Source organism: Lycorma delicatula, chromosome 1 (assembly GCF_047948215.1).
Source record: "Lycorma delicatula isolate Av1 chromosome 1, ASM4794821v1, whole genome shotgun sequence".
Lineage (NCBI taxonomy): Eukaryota > Metazoa > Arthropoda > Insecta > Hemiptera > Fulgoridae > Lycorma > Lycorma delicatula.
In genome coordinates, this window is record NC_134455.1 from 130,921,962 (window position 1) to 130,945,588 (window position 23,627).

The 23,627-nt window shown below is 29.8% G+C and overlaps 1 protein-coding gene across 1 annotated transcript; it reads right to left on the bottom strand.

Moving 5' to 3' along the window:
* Positions 1-133: 133 nt before the first annotated feature.
* Positions 134-7,088, bottom strand: LOC142318186 (uncharacterized). The gene is made up of 4 exons (XM_075354739.1): positions 6,586-7,088; positions 5,125-5,193; positions 3,323-3,412; positions 134-996 (listed from the first exon to the last, which is right to left on the bottom strand). The coding sequence occupies exons 1-4, from the start codon at positions 7,024-7,026 to the stop codon at positions 937-939; spliced, it is 660 nt and encodes a 219-aa protein (XP_075210854.1). The 5' UTR covers positions 7,027-7,088; the 3' UTR covers positions 134-936.
* Positions 7,089-23,627: the final 16,539 nt, after the last annotated feature.

Below are 23,627 nucleotides of genomic sequence, written 5' to 3' on the forward strand. Positions count from 1 at the left end.
CTCAATTGTATTATTATTTTAACAATATGTTAATCTTGTTATTGTCCATATATATATATATATATATATATTTATAAACTTATTGTTATTTGTCAATTAATTCATTAAAAATTGTACCTTTTATGTAACTTATTTGTAATTGTAAAATATCATATGTTTAAAAAAAAATCATATGATTCATGTTATCATTTATAATAATTTAATTCATATGTCATATTATTTTTGGCGGTGTGTATGTATAGACTTTGGTTTCATTCACGTTATTTAAAATTCACTATAATGAGAAACATTAATTTTCATTTAAATTAAATGGCAGTCCTATTCCAGTATTGGAATAGGCAGTCCTATTCCAGTATTCTACGAGACTACTACAAGTCTAAGGACTTATCAAGTCTTATTTCACTCATTACATTTATTAATAAAATAAACTTACGTAAAGATTTACAAGTTATTAATATTACACGTATAAATGATATTTACAATTACAATAAAATAATTATAATCACAAGAACTCAAACACCTAATTTATTAAAAGAATCAACACCACTTATCGACATTTGGTAACACTCATTCACAAATTTAATGTTTTTTTTTTTCACATTTCCTAAAAACACAATCCAAATTAATTTATCAAATTTTAGATTTCATTCAAGCCTTTCAAAAAGAAGGAATATTATTAAAGTTAGAAAGAAGGTTCTTAATCAATATTTTCAACGATCTTCAATTTACTGTTGAAATAAAATAAGATAAATATAAAATTAAATTTCAAGTATATCACATCGTATATACATTGTAAAATATCATTCTACATAACTACAAATAAGCACATATACTGTTACGTATGTTGAAATTCAAATTGTATACTGAAAACTGATGGAAGTATTGTGATGACAGCAGTGGAAAAACGTTTTCCGCTTTTTTTCAAGTACATTATAACTAACTTTCATTATTCATTTGTAAAAATATTGCAGTGTTGTTTATTACATCATTTAGCAGCTGTAAAGAAAAATAATAATAGTATAGATTAAAACAAAACAGCAGTAACAATCAAATAAAATTATTGAAACATAAAATACTGATATATATAATCGAACAACCATCCAAAGCAACTTTATTGTATTTAGAAAAATAAAATTCCTAATTTGATTACAATTATAAATTTCATGCTACAACCTAACAAGGGCATATTTCATATATATTTTGGACAAACATAAGTACTTGGTTTGAAAAATATTACTTTTTAAAAATTGTTTAAATGTTTTTCCATCAGAAAAACTTATCAAGAGCGATAACATGAAAAATCTCTTATTTCTAAATCTGGAAATGCATTTATTTTTTACTTATTATTCACCTAACAATAACATATTTATTTTACAGCAGCAGTTATAAAATAAATATATAGTAATTTGTTACAGTAAGAAGATTAGTCTCTTAAGAAACAAATTCGTATTGATACTAGCTATATAGAAAGCAAGAAATATTCGACAAAACCCATCAAATAAACAGTAAATTTTTAAATATTCAATATTGTCAGTTTAACATTCCTACCAAAAACATTGTGAGTATTGAGTCATCGTGACCAACTCTTACTGTCTAGAGGAAAAAGATTTATGAACATAATTTTAAAAAATCTTCTACATATTATTTTAAATCTTCTACATATTAGACATTTAGTTTTTTTTTTTTAAGTAAAGACATTTTTGAATAAGAACCATTAGGTCATGGCAGAAGAAACTTAAATTAAAATAAACTAAATTATTTGTATGTATTATTTTTCCACGAATTTGTCTTTAACCGTTAAAAGTTGTTCATATCGTTCTACTAACTTACTCGTAATTTTTGACCTGATAAATGTATTCCTGCGAGTCTTTGATTTGGTGTAATTAATTTTTATTATAGTTCCATATTATTTTTCAAACATTTCCCATACAAGCAAGGTTGTAAATGGAAGATAAGGTAAAAATCAGATCGGGTAAAATAGAAGTGGTGATTGGTTGTGCGAGTGGATGTTCCATGGTTTCCCAGACAAGTGACCAAATTGTTTGTTTTCGTTGCAGTTTTCAGAGAGCCTTACGGTACTTATAGTCTGTATTCAGTTATTCTATTAAACTGTTGTAAAATAATGAATACGAAACGTCGGGAAATTGATTTTACAATTGTGAAATAGTAAGTGATTTGTGTACGCGTATTTTATTCGTTAACGAATTAATTCGTTATCTTATAACGGAGATATTCGTTATACCTTATCGTTTCACAGCGACAAGATTGCTATGAGCTAAATGCATGACAAGGCTAGATTATAAAAAATGTGGTATGTAACGAGAATTTTTATAATGACGCACACGTAACGAATAATTAAAAAATATTTTTGAAATAAGAGTAAAAAAAATAAGCTTGAATGGTAATAATGAAAAAAGATTACATTTTTTCCACTTCTAAGAAGGCAGGAAGTAAGATTTTTAAATAGCGAATCGCAACAGTCACGAATACTCTAAAATACTTTAAAAAATGATAAATTATTACAGGAGGACTAACGCAAAAGAGATTTTTTCATGTATAAAAAGATCAACGAAATAACAAATGGCTTTATGTAAGTTGTAGACAACTATTCTTCCTGTCAGTTATCATAACAATTTTTTTTTATGAAGTATTGATAATAGCTTCTTTATAAAGTAATCCGAATGAAATAAAACTGCACAAGCTAACACAAAAAATTGATATTATGCAGTTAATTATTTTATTCATGGTAATCTTCAAAATAAACTGCAATCTTGAAGTTCAATTAATATAATTAAATTTTGAACAGAAATGTTTTTTCTTCTCAATTTTTCTCAATTCGATTGCGGTTTTATGCCCAATTCATTAAATTTAATGCAAAATCGAAATCTACTTTTTACAGGAACACTTAAGTATTCAACACTAATTACAAGTTAATGGATAATTACTATCATTTTTTGTTTTGAAAAGGAAGTTTCTCAACCTGTTCTGTATATATTTTTTCAAGTGACTTCAATAGAAGATTGGTTATTAAAAAATTATATTTTCTAAATAGACGACCGAAATGTTTTTCATTATTATTTTTTCATCATTTCTCAGTACTGGATTTCTGCAACATAAATACGTATGTATAACTTGATGTCATTCAGTTATTCATATATAAAAATTGAACAATGAAAAAAGAATGATTAGAACGATGGAATTCTCACATCAAATGAACTACAATCGTTACAATAATGATAATTTTGTATACATTATAAAAATTTAAACTGACAATATATTACTGTTGAGAGCTGAAAATAATACTATTACTTTTTAATGTTACCTTAATGATGAGTCCCCTGTTTATAACAAGGTCAAAACTCCCAATAATCGTAAATGGTTTATTGTTCAGTTGGCTGATTAGCATATATATCTGAAAAAAATTTCAAAACAACAATTTTTAGGATTTAAAATTAACAATCTCTTAACTATTGCTAAACTCGTATACATATATTCTACTTATCACGAAAAAAAATTTAATATTTAAAAAACTTTTTTATTTTTTATTGTTACACAGAGTGAAAATTTGTTTGGAATGCATTAATCAATCATTTTTCGCAATTTCATCCTTGTTTCACTCATTTTTGAATCACAGTTACCCTCCTAATATTATTCTCTTATCTGATTCTTAGGAAAATTACAAAAAACGCTTTACTTCAAATATTTAATCTTCGCATTTTCTAAATATTTAGACTGTCTACCTCAGTCTATTATTAAATTATTATTTAATTATGTTTCTGGATCTACAAATTACATGTCGATGACATGATTTTCTAAGATTATTTTCTGCATTTACCTAACAGTTATATTAGGCTGCGAATCATCTGCGATTTTCTACCTGTTGTAATTTTTTTTAAATCATGCTTCCTTGCTTTAATTAATAATTTTGTTTTTCAGTTTTTCTATCAGTTTTCAAGAGAATCTTTTCATGATACTTTGATTTGTTCAAATTTTGACTGAAACGATTTTTCATTTTCTTCTTTGATTTCTTAAAACTAACCTACAGTTCATCATATACTGAAACCAAGATCCGTTGCCTGCTATAGAGTAAAATTTTGTACTCAATTATTTAGTTCTCAAACATTTGGATAACCAATATATAGTACATAGATTACATTCTTTTATGATTTTTACGTATAGTGATTTAAACCTCTAGGTTTTTTCTTTGTTTGACCTCTGGGTCTATCGTTAGGTATTACTTCAGAAGATGAGATGAATGGTTTGTAGCGTGTGTGAAAATGCCATGTCTGACCAGGATTCGAACCCGGGACCTCCGAATGAAAGGCCAAGACGCTACCACTCACGTGACGGAGGCCGGCTAGTATAAGTTTCTGTTCTGTTTTCAGTTCAGTATCTCGCCCTGTATTTTTTGTACATTATACAGATTACTACTTTTCATTCTTCTTCAGAATTATTTTATCATTTTCGGAAGTATTTTAACAAATATAGCACAATCAATTACTTTTATGATTTATATCACAAATGCAAATATAAAATAATATTTTTTATATACAGTAAGCATGTAAAATAATCGAATACCCTATTTTATACACCACAAAAAAACACAGGTAGTTAGTTTTATCAAGCAGAATGTATTCCAAAAGCTACGCATTTCCGATAAATATTAAAAGAGCACTATCATTTAACAGCGACACTTTTGAAGAAATATTTTCTATAAAGCAAGCAGGGTTTCGGTGCAAGGAGAAAGAACAAAGTCCATCAACTATGAATACGGTATTGAAGCGAAAATTATATTTGTTGGAGAATGCATTATTTAGAAACTGTCTTCAGGTATAATGAGAAGAAAGAGAGATAGTAAGGTTAAAGATGAGAATGCCTAGAGACGTTAGGAAGAGTAAACTATCACACCTTCCTAATGAAGGAAGGAAGATACTCCGGTCTGTAAAAGGTAGAAGAAAATCAGTTAAACCCATTCTAAATAAGATTCTTTAAAGAAGTGTGAGAATGCTATTTAAAAGTATTAGAACCAACAAATACCACTAAGTCGTAGAATTACTCGCACAAAAGTAATATGTTCATAACTAATATGTAATATAAGTGAAGCATTTTTTTATAAAAATTTACCTCGTTGTGTAGGTCTTGATCAATGAAAGCAGTGTTCATTTTAAAAAGATCTTTTATTATTTCTCGAACCTGAAAAAATAGAAAACAGTAAAATTTTATTATTTAAAAAAAGTTATTTTTTTGTTTTAAGAATTTTATTTAATTCAAAATACCAAATAAGAATTTATTAATCTGCATATATTTCGTCGAAATAAGACAATAATACAAAAATCATTAATGTTGATCAAATTACAATGAAAATTTGATTTTTACAATACAGAGATACAGACAAAAAATACAAAATTCCAAATTTCATTCTTTAGAATAGTTTCAGAGCATGAATCTAATGACAACTTACATTTTCTGGTGTTAGTGTTCAGGAAAAATCTTTTATCAATATTTGGGAAATTATGAATTACTAATTATTAGATCATAAATTATTTAGTATTTAATAAAATTGAATGATCTGTTTGATACGATCATGTAATAATTTAATCAGCTGAAAATTTATTGTGTAATCCTTTCAAAACATCAATCATTTTGTAGGCTTTTATTAAAATTTATATCCACTTTTATTTATTTACTTCCGACGAGTATTCTTCTTTCAGTTACGTTCAGCATTCTACCTATTGTACAATTCTCATCCAAGATGTTATTTTTTTTATAACGTTTATGTCGTGTTATCAACGCAATATCGATACCATGAAAATGTTATTTATTATTATCGGGAATATTAGCAAAACTCTAGCACAATTTATGCATTATTTCTGAACTTTAATCTGTCTTTGTTGTATCCGGAAAAAAATTTTAATTATCTGACCTCTAACTAAAAAAATCAATCTTTTCAAGTTCTATACACAACTTCTATTTGTAGCTTGTAATGATGAAACATAAATATTATATTAAGATTCTTAACAATTTACTTACTAAAGGTATAATGAAATATATAAAGGGATTTTAGATTTTTATTACGTATCTTTTAAAGCTAACAGTGAATTAAATTATCTTGTAATATTAAATATTCATAATATTAAATATGCTGTCATTTTTATGACATTTTTAGCGCATATTACTTAAATTTATCTTAGTCAACATTTTTAAATACAAGTACAACATTAATAATGGTTAGTATTTCAGAAAGTATTTTAATATGGTACCACAGTGAAACGGGAAAAAATGTATTATATTAGCAAATGTATTATATTATGTTAATGTATTATATTATATTAATGTATTATATTACATTATGTTTAATTATGTTATATTATTATGTTTAATTATTATATTACATTATGTTAATGTATTATATTATATTAATGTATTATATTAGCAAAATAAAAATTAACTATTTAAATACGATTTTTATTATAAGGACAGAATTTTACACAGTACTCTGAACTTTCTACTACAATTTCATAGCAACTTTTACAATACTATACTGAATAAAATATATCAATATAGAAATTGCAAAAAAGTACTTACCATATTTTTTTGCTTCGTAGCAAGAATCGCAATAACTGAATATACAGTCGCACTATAAATCACGGATATTGTGAGTGATATTTTTATGTATCCATAATTGCTTGAAATTAGTGAAAACATTGAAATAATTATTTCCAATGTGGTAAAAAATTCCATGAACGAATTGAACGGTGAGTAAGAGTCATTCATTGCTCTTAAGCAAAGTACTAAATCATGATGAGAAAATCTTATTTTTTCAATAAACTTTGAAGGCAGACGGTTTTTTAACATCCCATATTTAATATCCATTGAAAATCCTTTTAGTAAATCACGAATTATGATTACTCGATTTGTTATACCTCTTATTATTGAAATTACCAGTAACGAATTGAAATGAAACGGAAAAATTTCAAGTATTCCGTTTAACGAAACGTAAATCGTAACGGCGACGCCATAGTTCATGTACCATAGTAGGCAATAAAATAAAAAAAGAGGAAATATTAAAAAACCTACCGTTCCATTGATGTTTCTACTTCGTTTATTTTCAAAATATTTACAGTTTTTTAACTGAAAACCAGTTATCACATTCTTGTCAAATAAATCAAAACATATCAGTATTTTATGAAAATTTTTATAAAAAGCAATTAACGTCATGTGCAGTAAAAATATAAGAAACAAATTACTGCAATTAAGAATGTTAAATGGTGACATATTATTTTCTCCTTTTATATTTGTGTAATAGTTAACAAATACTAAACAGTATAATAGTAAGTAGATAATATGTGAGAAAATATATTTTTTGCTTTTTATGTCACAAGTATAATATCCGAATTCAGATGTAGTTTCTTTTAAGGGAAGCATACCTGTAAATTGATAAATCTTTAAAACAAATTGTACAGAATTATAAAAATGTGAAGGCGGATCTGATATCACTCCTGTAGCCGTATTATGCATATCTTCTTTAATAAATTTGTTTGTGATAATGACAATATTACAAAAATATTTTTTTTAATAAAATTATGTTCAGCAATTTATATCGTGAGGGTAAATATTTCCTTTGGTCTTTCTGTCATGCATCGTGTCTAACCTATAAAATACGTTGTCACTCTATAGATACATATACATTTTATGTAACATCCATTTACATTGATACACGATTATGAATTACGCCAATTTCGAAATAAAAGATTAATAATATTTAAGACGGTAAAATATATTTGTATTAAATAAACACACTTTAATACATTTAAAGAATATTGAATAAAAATTACATTATCGGAGAAAGTTTTGTATTATTCTGTATCCTTGACCACAACTCTAAGCACATTTCTTTTGTATGGAGTATAATGTTAATGTAAAAAAAATGTATATCGATTACTGTATTATTTAAATTTCATCGTATTTACATTAGAGTGAACTAAAATTTGGAAAAAAGTAAATGGGAAAATCATATATAATATTTTTTAGCTCTGAAATAGTTTTTTATTGTTTTAATAATTTGGCAATTATCTCTTTCAACAGTGTAATGTCTCTTGTGTACTTCTACGTCTCCGTCTATTTAATAGTTTTTCTTTTAAATTTTATATATACATTTCTTTTACGAAATAAGCTTTTAACCTTCAAAACTCGTTTACTAAAATTAGATATAACTATTCTTCTTTGATTATATTAAAATTTAAAAAAACTTATGACTTCTTATCCGCATTATCCGATTTACAAAATTCAAGCTTGCTTTTTCTATTGTCTATTGTCCCAGCATTTATGTACATTTCTGAATTTGTCACATTTTTTTTTGTGTTAAAGAATGAAAGAGAAGTGAACGATTTATTTAATTGCTATTTTGACATGCTAGAAATATTCTTTTGTCCTTGACGTTAATGTTTATATTTATGAAAATTATATTTATACGATATTATTATTTAGTGTTTTAAGTTTTCAAACCCAAATATTTCGATAATTACTTGACCAATTTTTATCGTTTACAGTTCGTTGTTTCTAACGTTTTCTAATATTTTGTTACGTTTTTTTTTAAGTTAATATTTAATTGTTCAAAAATTTGGATTAAAAAAGGAATATTTTTTTTGTACCTTGGTGAACTTAATTCTTCCGGTTTTCTATTTGAACAAAGTAATTTTTATTCAAAATACGATAGTTAAATACTATTTATTATTTTTGTTTGCGTAGATACCGAAGTGTTCCCAGGCTTATTTTAATAAGTTGATAGTCAGCTGTAAGTTGCAAAACCCGTTTATTAGCTGCAGAATTTAGAAGCTGGCGATCATCCGGCTTCTATAACAAAGTCCGTACATTTTCTGCGATAAAGTGTGAGAACTACCTTCAAGGTGGACATAAAATATATGCATTTGCATATATAAACTTAAGAAAAGTAGAATTTTTTTCTATATATAGTAACAATATGAAATTAATTGTATTAATGATATATATATATTATAATTAAATTTTATTTACCATTACATTCATAAATATAATGGGATTGAAATAAAAACTATTAATTAAGAAAGAGATTGTTACCCTGATGATAAATATTAAATATTACGCAAACAAACCAAAATAAAAATAATATTCTTAAAAAGGAACAGTAATAAAAGAATAATAAATCATACTTAAAAGTAGTTAAATTTTGAAAAGAAGAAGATATTAAATTATAACAATTAACACTGAAACTAAAACTTAAAAAAATTTTTTTTTCAAATTTAAAAAAAAATATGGATAATTGAGTAAATAAAAATCAATTGGCTGTTTGTGCGAAGGAACTGGTTGGCTGGCTATGGTTTTTTTTTTTTTGTCTTCAGTCATTTGACTGGTTTGATGCAGCTCTCCAAGATTCCCTATTTAGTGCTAGTCGTTTCATTTCAGTATACCCTCTACATCGTACATCCCTAACAATTTGTTTTACATATTCCAAACGTGGCCTGCCTACACAATTTTTCCCTTCTACCTGTCCTTCCAATAAAGCGACTATTCCAGGGTGCCTTAGTATGTGGCCTATAAGTCTGTCTCTTCTTTTAACTATATTTTTCCAAATGCTTCTTTCTTCATCTATTTGCCGCAATACCTCCTCATTTGTCACTTTATCCACCCATCTGATTTTTAACATTCTCCTATAGCACCACATTTCAAAAGCTTCTAACCTTTTCTTCTCAGATACTCCGTTTGTCCAAGTTTCACTTCCATATAAAGCGACACTCCAAACATACACTTTCAAAAATCTTTTCCTGACATTTAAATTAATTTTTGATGTAAACAACTCATATTTCTTACTGAAGGCTCGTTTAGCTTGTGCTATTCGGCATTTTATATCGCTCGTGCTTCGTCCATCTTTAGTAATTCTACTTCCCAAATAACAAAATTCTTCTACCTCCATAATCTTTTCTCCTCCTATTTTCACATTCATTGGTCCATCTTTGTTATTTCTACTACATTTCATTACTTTTGTTTTGTTCTTGTTTATTTTCATGCGATAGTTCTTGCGTAGGACTTCATCTATGCCATTCATTGTTTCTTCTAAATCCTTTTTATTCTCGGCTAGAATTACTATATCATCAGCAAATCGTAGCATCTTTATCTTTTCACCTTGTACTGTTACTCCGAATCTAAATTGTTCTTTAACATCATTAACTGCTAGTTCCATGTAAAGATTAAAAAGTAACGGAGATAGAGAACATCCTTGTCGGACTCCCTTTCTTATTATGGCTTCTTTCTTATGTTCTTCAATTGCTACTGTTGCTGTTTGGTTCCTGTACATGTTAGCAATTGTTCTTCTATCTCTGTATTTGAACCCTAATTTTTTTAAAATGCTGAACATTTTATTCCAGTCTACGTTATCGAATGCCTTTTCTAGGTCTATAAACGCCAAGTATGTTGGTTTGTTTTTCTTTAATCTTCCTTCTACTATTAATCTGAGGCCTAAAATTGCTTCTCTTGTCCCTATACTTTTCCTGAAACCAAATTGGTCTTCTCCTAACACTTCCTCCACTCTCCTCTCAATTCTTCTGTATAGAATTCTAGTTAAGATTTTTGATGCATGACTAGTTAAACTAATTGTTCTGTATTCTTCACATTTATCTGCCCCTGATTTCTTTGGTATCATTACTATAACACTTTTTTTGAAGTCTGACGGAAATTCCCCTTTTTCATAAATATTACACACCAGTTTGTATAATCTATCAATCGCCTCCTCCCCTGCACTGCGCAGTAATTCTACAGGTATTCCGTCTATTCCAGGAGCCTTTCTGCCATTTAAATCTTTTAATGCTCTCTTAAATTCAGATCTCAGTATTGTTTCTCCCATTTCATCCTCCTCAACTTCCTCTTCTTCCTCTATAAAACCATTTTCTAATTCATTTCCTCCGTATAACTCTTCAATATATTCCACCCATCTATCGACTTTACCTTTCGTATTATATATAGGTGTACCATCTTTGTTTAACACATTATTAGATTTTAATTTATGTACCCCAAAATTTTCCTTAACTTTCCTGTATGCTCCGTCTATTTTACCAATGTTCATTTCTCTTTCCACTTCTGAACACTTTTCTTTAATCCACTCTTCTTTCGCCAGTTTGCACTTCCTGTTTATAGCATTTCTTAATTGCCGATAGTTCCTTTTACTTTCTTCACCACTAGCATTCTTATATTTTCTACGTTCATCCATCAGCTGCAATATATCGTCTGAAACCCAAGGTTTTCTACCAGTTCTCTTTATTCCGCCTAAGTTTGCTTCTGCTGATTTAAGAATTTCCTTTTTAACATTCTCCCATTCTTCTTCTACATTTTCCATTTTACCTTTTTTACTCAGACCTCTTGCGATGTCCTCCTCAAAAATCTTCTTTACCTCCTCTTCCTCAAGCTTCTCTAAATTCCACCGATTCATCTGACACCTTTTCTTCAGGTTTTTAAACCCCAATCTACATTTCATTATCACCAAATTATGGTCGCTATCAATGTCTGCTCCAGGGTAAGTTTTGCAGTCCACGAGTTGATTTCTAAATCTTTGCTTAACCATGATATAATCTATCTGATACCTTGCAGTATCGCCTGGCTTTTTCCAAGTGTATATTCTTCTATTATGATTTTTAAATTGGGTGTTGGCAATTACTAAATTATACTTCGTGCAAAACTCTATAAGTCGGTCCCCTCTTTCATTCCTTTTGCCCAGCCCGTATTCACCCACTATATTTCCTTCCTTGCCTTTTCCAATGCTTGCATTCCAATCTCCAACTATTATTAAATTTTCATCTCCTTTTACGTGTTTAATTGCTTCATCAATCTCTTCGTATACACATTCTACCTCATCATCATCATGGGCGCTTGTAGGCATATAGACGTTAACAATCGTTGTCGGTTTAGGTTTTGAATTTATCCTTATTACAATGACTCTATCGCTATGCGGCTTGAAATACTCCACTCTCCTCCCTATTTTCTTGTTCATCACGAACCCTACTCCTGCCTGCCCATTATTTACCTCCCCACCCGGAGATCCGAACGGGGGACTATTTTACCTCCAGAATATTTTACCAAGGAAGGCGCCTCCATTATTGCTTTTGAAAATGCAGAGCCACATTTTCTTGGAAAAAAAAAACAGCTGTAGTTTTCCATTGCTTTCAGCTGCGCAGTACTCAGAGGACTGAGTGATGTTGATATGGCCGTTTAAGTCATTGTGACTTACGCCCCTAACAACTACTGAAAGAGCTGCTGCCCTCTTTCAGGAATCATTCCTTAGTCTGGCTCTCAACAGATACCTCTCCGATATGGTTGCACCTTCGGTCCAGCTACTCTGTATCCCTGAACACTCAAGCCCCCTCACCAACGGCAAGGTCTCATGATTCATAGAGGAGGCTGGCTATGGTAATATTAACAAAAAAATATTTACGTATATGAATATAATTATAAAGCAAAACTGAATTATAATAACATAGCGATAGCTTTAATTTTAGACTAATTAATGTTGCATACAGCCAGATTAAAGAGAAGCAAAGATTTTTAAAAAATCTATTATTATAATAATTAATAAAAGTAGAAAGTAAAAAAAAAGGTAATTGAATTCTATAATGAAAATTCTTGACGTATATTTTCAGAATGTATAGCTTTAAGAATGATTTCAAAACAATTTAATAAACCAAGTTAAAAAAAAAATATGTTAAATGAACAAAAATTGAAAAATTAAAAGAAATCGCTTTACTAACACGAAATTAATTTTTTGCTTTAACATAAAGAATGAATAATTAACATTTTTAATATTGTTAGGTATAAAAAGTAAGTACTAGCTGATGCGTATTATTGTTTTCTTCTTTTTTTTACTAACATTCAATAAATAGGAAAATATGAATGCGTAGCTTAATTTTTACCGGCATAAATTGATTTATGTCATCGTTTGTAATGAAATCATGCTTCATGCCCGGGCGGCCACCAATAAATCCATGAGGAGTACGACCTCGAGATCTTCTTGGTCCAGAGGCGTACACGGTCGGGGGTAAGGACACGATCGGCTTTTACGGGGTTGATGTTATTCAGTCTTTCCTGAATACTATATTTTCAGATTCTTTGGAGGGTGAAGCAGAAGTCGGCGTTAGGGCGGGAGTTATGCCCTTCCCTGGCGTAAACCATACTAGTTGTCCATCAGCATATAGTTTTAAGTCGACCTTCTATTAATGCGGAGGTACATGACCTTCTCAAAATTCTTACCTACTACAGGCAAGAGCGTCAGAGGACGATAAAAAGAACTTACAGTGGGATCCCTGTCGCCACATTTGAAGAGAAGTTTCAAAACACCACGTTTCCAACACGCTGGTAAATATCCTATTAAAAACATCCATATCAAAAAGCATCCTATTAAAAACCACAGTCAAAAGACCAAGAATCACCGGCAACGTGCGAACAAGGAGCTCCCTACCATAGTATCCGGGAGCTTTTTCCTAGCCAGGCTACAAATTACTTGGCGGACTTCTGCCTCAGTAATTTCAGAAGACAAATTCTCAGAGCCAAAACCTACGACTTTCCTGCGAACACGTCGATGATACGAGGTTTCAGCAATGTCGATATCATCTGGAAGCAGATCGTTTATCAGAAGAGTGAGGACACGATCTTTATCTATTACAACTCCATCCTGGGTTCAGAGAGCCGACAGAAGAATTTCTTCCTCTTTCTTATGACCAAGAACTTTATAAACGACTCCCCAAGGGTCTTTATTTACATGCTCTTTTACAAAATAGTGCCAGGAATAACGCTTAGAAGACCTAACCTTTCTTTTCCGACGATAGTCTGCAAGCAAAACTGCACGCCGATCAGGATCCCCCTCACGCTGTGCTTCTCCTTGAGCCGGCCCACAGCCCGCTTCATCGCGGTCAAGTCCCGAGTTCACCAACCAGCTACTCTCGCTTGAATCGGTACCTTGAGAACTGACTGTTCAGCGGCTTCAACTACCGCAGAAGAGAAATTCTCTACCAGGTTATCGAACGGGAAATCGTCCAGACTTCGAGCTAAAACCCAAAGCCTGGCCGTAAAAGTTTTAAAAAAACTAGGCCAATCCGCCTTCCTGTGCAGGAAGCGCGCCTGCTGAACAGGAACGTTCCTCCAATAGACATCGTGCAGCCGGCCTACTAAGTCAAAAACTATTACTCGATGATTGCGCGAGTGATCATCAACTAATCAACTAATAGTTTTTGAATACTACCATACTACCAGTTTTGAATTTTACCAGGGATATCCTTACCAATGGTAATATCGATGTTGGTACCATGGAAAACCCTCCGCAACTCAACTGCACCAGCGAAAGTGAACAATTCGCCGGCTACATTAAACACATCAAAATGATGCTGCGCGATGAAAACTTTGATTAACTCCCCGCCATCGTCCGTGATCCAACTATGCCACTGAGACTCAATCACAGGGATCGACTTAATCCGGGTGTAAGTCCCTGTCAACAACTCGGATACCTCATTCTCAGAGGAAGCCGAAGGCACCGGCTCTGGCTTCCTCTTCCATCTGAGCTTGCTACCCACTACCTGGAAATCTTCCGTGGCCGAAGATTTGCTAACCTGCGTGAACATTGACTAACTCTCGCTGTCTACCTACTACATAAAAGTGGGGCGAACCCACAAATGTGACGATTCGCAATGTTGGAGAATACAGTATTGAGAAATTGTCTGTAGGTATAATCTGAAGAAAGAGAGTTAGTGAGGATAAAGATGAGGATGCTTACAGACATTCGGAAGGAATAACCTCTTACGAAATGAAGGAAGACCGTCCGGTCTGAAAACGTTAGAAGAAAATCAGTCGAAACCATTCAACATAAGGTCCTTTAAAGAAGTGTAAGAATGCTGTTTCAAAGTAATAGACCGATCCTAATCCCATGAAGACGTAGAATTACTTGCACAAAAAGTAGTAGATTCATAACCAACATGTAATGTAAGTGAAGCATTTTTTTAAAAAGCACTCATAAAAATTTACCTCGTTGTATAGGTTTTGATTAAATAAATAAATCATTAATAGATAATAATAATTATAATAGATAATAATTAATAATCATAAATAAATAGGTCATTTTAAATAAATCTTTTATGACTTCTCGAACCTGAAACAATACAATCAATTTTTTTTTATAAAAAAGTTAATTTATTGTTTTAAAAATTTTATTAAATTAAAAATACCAAATAAAAATTTATTAATCAGCATATATTTTGTCGAAATTAGACAATAATACAAAAATCATTAATCTCGATTAAATTGCAATGAAAATTAAATTTTTACAATACACAGCTATCAGTAAAATAAATAAACCAATTTCATTCTTTAAAATAGTTTCAGAGCATACATCTATCAAACCATTACAAACGTTTAACAACTTAATAAGGCAGAAGTGAGAAATAATACGACGGTTAAATTTACTATTATTTGAGTAAATTTCAAAATTCTGATGGTTTCTTTAAAGAATGTCAATGTAGAATTTAATTTAAGAATATTTTTTTTTAAATCTTCGAAACTTGACTTAAAGTTCTTTGAATATTAAAAATTTAAATAATTTCAAACATACAAACAATTTTTGGTTTATGGAAAATGATAATTATCAAAAGTGACATTAACTTTATCATCTCATTTAATGAAGTTTTCATCTGAATTCTTAATATTTTATTTTATTTTATTTCTTAATAAAAAGGATACCCATACTAAGAAAAATGAGTCAAATGTTTTCAATACAATTTCTGGTGTTACTGTTCAGGAAAGATATATAACCAATATTTGAGAAATTATGAATTATTAAAATTATTATTTATTAGATTATAAATTATTTAGTATTTAACAAAATTGAATGATCTATTTGATACGTTCATGTAATGGTTTTATAAACTGAAAATGTATTGTGTAATCTTATCAATACATAAATAATTTTGTGCGGCTTTTTTTAAAAATTTATATCCTATTTTAATTTATTTACTTTTTACATGTATATTCTTCTTTCATTTATGTTCAGCTTTCTCTCTATTCTATGATTCACATATACGTTGTTATTTTTTCTTCCTTGTACGAAGTAAAGGAAGTATTGTAATCGCGAAAGATTTTGGTCTTCAGATTTCTTCTCTTTTTTTTAACTTTTTATTACTTCATTGTACGAAGTAATGGAAGTATTGTGATCGAAAAACATTTCGGTTTTCATATTTCAACGGAAATATCCATTTTGACCATCCCTGAATCCATTTTGACTAGTTTCGGCGTGACGTCTGTACAAACGTATGTATCTCGCATAACTCAAAAACGATTAGCCGTAGGATGTTGAAATTTTGGATTTAGCATTGTTGTAGTATCTAGTTTGCACCTTTGTTTTTGATTCCAATCGAAATTAAAATTAATTTTTTTTCTGATTTCATCATTGACGCGTTTCAACAAGTATTGCGTGATTTTTGAGGGCCTCCCCGAATGTTCTTCATCATGCACAATAATTCTGTTATTTCTAAACCGTTCACACCATTTTTGGACGTTTCTTTCAATCATTACAATACCACCGCACACAACAATCAACTACCTATGAATTACAGCCCATTTAAAGTTTTGGTGGATAAAAAACGTATGACTCCACGTATTTCACAGTCGGCAGCAACATAGAATTCCTATTCATTTTATAACTCAACATAATCAAAGTTACTACAATACGACAACGTACAGACAACAAAGCAGTGTGTTAACTAGCAGCGTGGCCATGACACAGGTTCACCAAACTTAAGGAGTGAAATTTCCCAGCGGTCTTTACTTTTGAGATATCTCTAGTATTAATTATTGTTATCAGGAATATTAGAAAAACTGTAGCAATTTGGGCATTATTTCTGAAGATTAAAGGTTGTTAATTTATATTCCAGTCTTTGTTGTATCTGGAAAGCATTTAAATTATCTTACCTACAACTAAAACTTGTAAATTGTTTCAAGTTTTTAAATAACATAACTTGTATTTATAATCTGTAATGATGAAACAAAAATATTTTTTTTAAATTCTTAAGAATTTACTTATTTAAGATATAATGAAATAGATAAAGGGATTTTAGATTTTAATTACGTATCTTTTAAAGCAAACAATGTATTAGATTAACGTGTGCGATTTTTTTATTCACGGAAAATAATATAAATTTGCTGTCTTTTTGGTGACATTTTTGACGTACATTACTTAAATTTACCTTAATCAAAATTAAGAAACACAAGTACAAAATTTAAAATGATTAGCATTTCAGAAATAAATTTAATATGGTTCCATGGTAAAACGAGAAAATAATGTATGATTAACGTAAATAAAATAAAAATTAACTATTTAAATAGGACTTTGATTATGACAGAATTTTATGTAACACCATACTCTCAATTTTCTACTACAATTTCATAGATTTTTTTCATTACATTGCTGAATAAAATCATTAATATAACAATTATAATAAAGTACTTACCATATTTTTTTGCTTCGTAGCAAGAATCGCTATAACTGAATATAGTCACATTATAAATCACAGAAACTGTGAATAATATTTTTTCATATGTATAATTGTACGTAATTATCGAAAATATTGAAGAGATTATTTCCAATGTGACAAAAAATTCCATGAAAAAATTGAACGGTGAGTATGAGTCATTCATTGCTCTTAGACAAAGTACTAAATCATGATGGGAATATCTTATTTTTTCAACAAACTTTGAAGGAGAACGGTTTTTGAATGTTCCATATTTAACATCCATCGAAAATTCTTTTAATAAGTCACGAATTATGTTTACTCGATTACTTTATACCTCTTATTATTGAAATTATCAATATCGAATTGAAATGAAACGGAATAAATACAAGTATTTCCACTAGCAAAACGTAAGTCGTACCGATGACGCCTGTTTTCATGTACCACACTACACAATTTAATAAAAAAAGTGGAAATATTGAAAACCCTAACATTCCATTGATGTTTCTACTTTGTACATTTTCAAAATATTTACAGTTTTTTAACTGGAAACCAGTTATCACATTCTTATCAAATAAATCAAAACTTATCAGTACATTATGAAAATTTCTATAAAAGGCAATTAACGTTACTTGCAATAAAGGTATAAGAAATAAATTACTGTAGTTAAGAATGTTAGCTGGTGATACATTATTTTCTTCTTTTACATGTGTATAATAGTAAACCATTACGAAACAGTATAATACTAAGTAGATAACATGTGAGAAAATATATATTTTGTTTTTGATGTCACAAGTATAATATCCGAATTCAGATTTACTTTCTTTTAGAGGAAGCATACCTGTAAACTGATAATTCTTTAAAACAAGCTGTACAAAATTAAAAAAATATGAAGGCGGATCTGATATCGTTTCTGTAGCCGTATTATGCATATCTTATTTAATAAATATGTTTGTGATAATGACAATACTACAAAAATATTTTTTTAATAAAATTATGTTTAGCAATTTACATCGTGAGCGCAAATATTTCCTTTTGTCTTTATATCATGTATCGTGCCTAATCAATAAATTATACTTAACCAGTATAGATACTCGAACATATACGTTTTATGTTACATCCATTTGAGTTGATACATGAATATGAATTACGCCAATTTCGGAATAATAGATTAATTATTTTTAAGACTGTAAAATATATTTATTTTAAAGAAACACTCTTTAATACATTTAAAGAATATTTAATAAAAAATACTTTAGGTGTGATATTTTTGTATCATTATAAATCCTTGACTACATCTTTAAGCACATTTCTTTTTAAGGAGTTAATGATAATGTACGAATAAAAGTATATCGATTACTGTTTACTGTATTATTTTAAATTTCATCGTATTAAATTAGAATGAGCTATAATTGGAAAACGTGGATGGGAATTCACGTATAATATTTTTTAGCACTAAAATAAATTGTTTACTGTTTTAAAAATTTGGTAGTTATCTCTTTCAAAAATGCAATATCTTTGTATATTTCTAAATATTTTATCTCCGTCTATTTATTAGTTTTTCTTTTAAATTTTATTTAAATATTAACCAAACAAGCTTTAAACCTTTCGAAAAAAAAATAAAAAAGTAGCTACAACTGGACTTCTTTCCTTGTATTAAAATGTACAATGCTTATCACTTTTTTAACCGCATTCTCCGATTAACAAAATTCAAGCTTGCTTTTTGTAATTATATTATCTAATACCCTCACTATTTGTCTAAATTTCTCAATTTTTAATGTTTTTAAGATTATTCTGTGTTAAAAAGGAAATAAAGAATGAACGATTTAATTGATATTTTGTCATACTAGAAATTTTCTATTGTGCTTCACTTTAATAATTATATTTATGAAAACTGTACTTATATTCATAAGATATTATTACTGTTTGGAATTTTCTTACCCAAATATATCGATAATTACTTGACCAATTTTTATCATTTACAGTACCTTGCTTTTAATGTTTTCTGAATATTTGGTTATTTTCTTTCTCTTTTTTCGAAGTTGACATTTAATTTTTCAGAAATTTGGTATAAAAAAGGAATATTTTTTCATAACTTGATAAACTTATTTTTGCCGGTTTCTAATTTGAAAAATCATTTTCATTCAAAATACGAGTCTTCATTGTCCTTTTTTTTGTACAGATACCCAAGTGTTCCTACGATTATTTTAATAAGTTGATAGTTAGCTGTAACTTTCAAAACCCGTTTACCAGCTGTAGAATTTCGAGGCCACCGAGCTTTTATAATAAGATTACCTACAGTTTCTACGATAAAATGTGAGATCCATCTTTCAGAAGGACATCAAATAAATGCACTACTTTAGTATAAATGAAACACAAGATTTTCTATATATATATATATATATATATATATATATATATATAGTAAACATAAGAAATTAGTTATATTAAAAATATAATTATTATAATTAAATTTCATTTACCATTACATTCATAAATATGTCGGGATTGAGATAAAAGTTCTAATTAAAAAAGATATTATTATCCTGATGATAAATAATAAATAATTACACAAACAAAACAAAACAAAAACAATAAGCATAAAAAAGAATAATAACGTAATAGTAAATGATTCATAAAACTAGCTAAATTTAAAAAAAAAAGATGTTAATTAGGAAAAAAATATAAAAATGATTAATTATGAAATTTAAAAAAAAAATAAATGATTATATGAATAAGAAGCAGTTAACTCCTGCTGGTTGTGAAGATATACTGCTCCGAGGGCTATGGTAATATTAAAAACAAACATACTTTGGTCAAATAAAATTTAAAAAAAAATATTTACGTACATGAATATAATTATTTATAACAGCCTAAGTCGGATAATGGTAGAGTCATCGTCCTGATCGCCGCCGGTCGAAATCCGTCAGTAATGCGATGGATTTGTGCAGGTGGACTATCCTTGAGTGGCCTACGATATCCTTGCTGCTTCCTGTCGCTGATGACTAAGTTTATCTTGAATCGAAAATGAGATTCTTAGAAACAGTCTCACCTTCTCGTAAATAGTGTGACTTTTAGAAGAGTGACTGAGTGACTTGTTCACGGTATGTATATTATTCCACCATATTTTTAAGTTTAATTTCTTTATAAGTAATATTAATCGTGTCAAAATAAAAGATTATAATAACAATAATAAAATAGCGATAACTTTAATTTTATTTATTTTAAGACTACTTAGTGCGGCGTACAGCCAGAATAAAGAGTAGTAAAGATTTTTTTTTTAATTCTTTTGTTGTAATAATTAATAAAAGTAGAAAGTCAAAAAAGCTAATTGAGTTTTATAATGCAAATGCTTGGCATACATTTTCAGAATGTATAGCGTTAAGAATTATTTCAGTACAATTTAATAAACCGAGTTAAAAGGAAAATACGTGGTGTGTGAGAAAAGTAAGGAGATTGGTAACACTGCGAGCGATCTGGCAACGTTGTGTCTACCGGTCTGTGCTAGACCGGTTTGTTCATCCCTTCCACATGTTCAGTACGAGTTTCAACTCCGTTCAGCCAACACATTATTTTTGACTGCGCCAACAGTGAAGTTGTGTTTTTGTTGTGTGTTACGAAAATGGAGCATCGGAATTTAGAGCAACGTTGTGCAATCAAGTTTTGTGTTAAACTTGGGGAATCCGCGAGTGTGACCTATGAAAAGTTGGAACAGGCCTATGGGAACAATTCTTTTAAAGATCACAAGTTTTCCGCTGATATAAATCATTTTTGGAAGGCCGAGAACACGTTGAAGATCAACCTCTCCCAGGGAGACCATCAACTTCAAAATCTGACGAAAACGTTGAGCGTGTGAGGATTCTTATGAGATCAGACCGTCGTTAATAATAAGGATGATGGGTGAACAGTTAAATTTAAACGCTTTCACCGTACATCAAATTTTGACAGACGATTTGGACATCCGAAAGGTTTGTGCGAAATTGGTGCCGAAAAACCTCACAGCGGAACAGAAGGACAATCGAAGAAACGTGTGCGTTGATCTTGAGAGGATTGACAATGACCAAGAATTCTTCAATCGTGTGATCACAGGTGATGAATCCTGGATATTTGAGTACGATCCTGAAACAAAGCGGCAAAGCTAAGAGTGGCACACTCCGTCATCTCTTCGACCGAAAAAATGTCGAATGAACAAATCAAAATTAAAACCATGCCGATTTGCTTTTTTGACAGTAGGGGTATCGTGCATAAAGAATTTGTTCCTCCAGGATAAACTGTCAACCAAGTGTTTCACAAAGGTGTCCTTGAAAGGCTCAGGAAAAGAGTGATTCGCGTGAGACCAGACATTGCAGGCAACTGGATACTTTATCATGACAATGGCCCGTGTCACACGGCCATTCCATCAGGGAATTTTTGACCTCAAAACGCATTTCTACGGTTCCTCAACCCCCCTATTCACCTGATTTGAGTCCTTATGACTTTTTCCTTTTCGCGAAATTGAAACATGACTTAAAAGGACGTCATTTTGGAACTCTGGAGAACATTCAAAAGACTGTGACCGACCAGTTAAAAGCCCTACCAGTTAAAGCCTTCCAGCGCTGCTACCAGGAGTGGGAACAACGACTCCGCCGGTGTATAGCTGCCTAAGGGAACTACTTTGAAGGGGATAATATTGTTGTATGATAAAAATAAAAACTTTGGTAAGTAAAAAGTCAGTCTCATTACTTTTCTCACACACCTCATATGTTAGATATTAATAAAAAATTGAAAAAATTAACGAAGTCGAGTTACCAAGACGAAATTAACTTTATGCTTCAACATAAAGAATGAATAATTAACCTTTTGCAATATCTCTAGATATAAGAAGTAAATACCAGCTGACGTTCACTACTGAATTTTTCCTTTTTTTATAAATCCAATAATTAGGATTATATGGAAGCGTGCGAAGTTTAATTTTTGCTGGTATAAATTGATTTATGGTCGTCGTTTATAATACTAATAAATAATTTCTTAAATATTACCATAAACTGGCTTTCACTGTACGCACTTTATACTCCAACCATGTAATTGCATCTAATTTACTATGTTCTAAATCAAATAGTCCCCTTAAACAAATCACATTACCCAGTCTTGAACTCTGTGGTTGTTTACTACTTTCACGTTTATTCGTGAAGATATCTATTACATTAAAAATACACTTTGATGAGATACACTTATACTCGGATTCCACCATAGCACTTTGCTGGATCCATGGAAATTTTTCGAAATTGAAAGTATTTATAAAGTATTTAAAGCAATCATAAAATTATAAATTAAATTCCGAATGCTTATTAGAAAGGCGAAAAACTATGTTAACTTCATGTATATCTATATTGTATGTGATTACAGACTGATATCTTCATCTTTACATGCTTTATTACGAACATTTATTTTCTGTTTCAGATTCATTCATAAAATTAAATCAAAACCGTCTGAAAATAACTTTAGTACTCTATCCTTTAAAGAATTAAACCATACTCTTTACTTTTTTATACGTCAATCACAGTCCATGTATTTCAATAATGGGACAAGGAATCTTTAAAACAATCAGGTCACTGATAAACAAAGTAGGTTAATTCACTAGATCTACTTTTGGATGATTTAGATCTAATCCGTGAAAGAGAAAGACTTCAACGTTTTCTCCTTCACGTTAAACATCCTATCATGTTACATCCGAGTGCGTACATTAATAAATTAATTATCAACTCTGAACACTTAAGACTCTTACATTCTGGTATACAATTAACACATCATTCGTTGCGACAGAGATACTGAATAATTATTGCAAAAAGAATAATTTGGTCAATCATTCAGTAAGTGTTTAACTTGTTCAGATTTGATGCAAAAACTCAGTTTCAACAACTTGGTCAATTACCGCCTGGTAGAGTGATTCTTTCCCGAACATTCTGTCTTTGTACAGTAGATTATAGTGGCCCAATTATTATTCGTCATTGCGACAGAGATCTAAAACATTGAGTAAGGCTTACATAGCCATTTTTATATATTCAGCCACTAAGGCTATTCATTTAGAATTAGTTTCTGATTTGACATCACAATCATTTATTTCTGCCTTCAAAATAT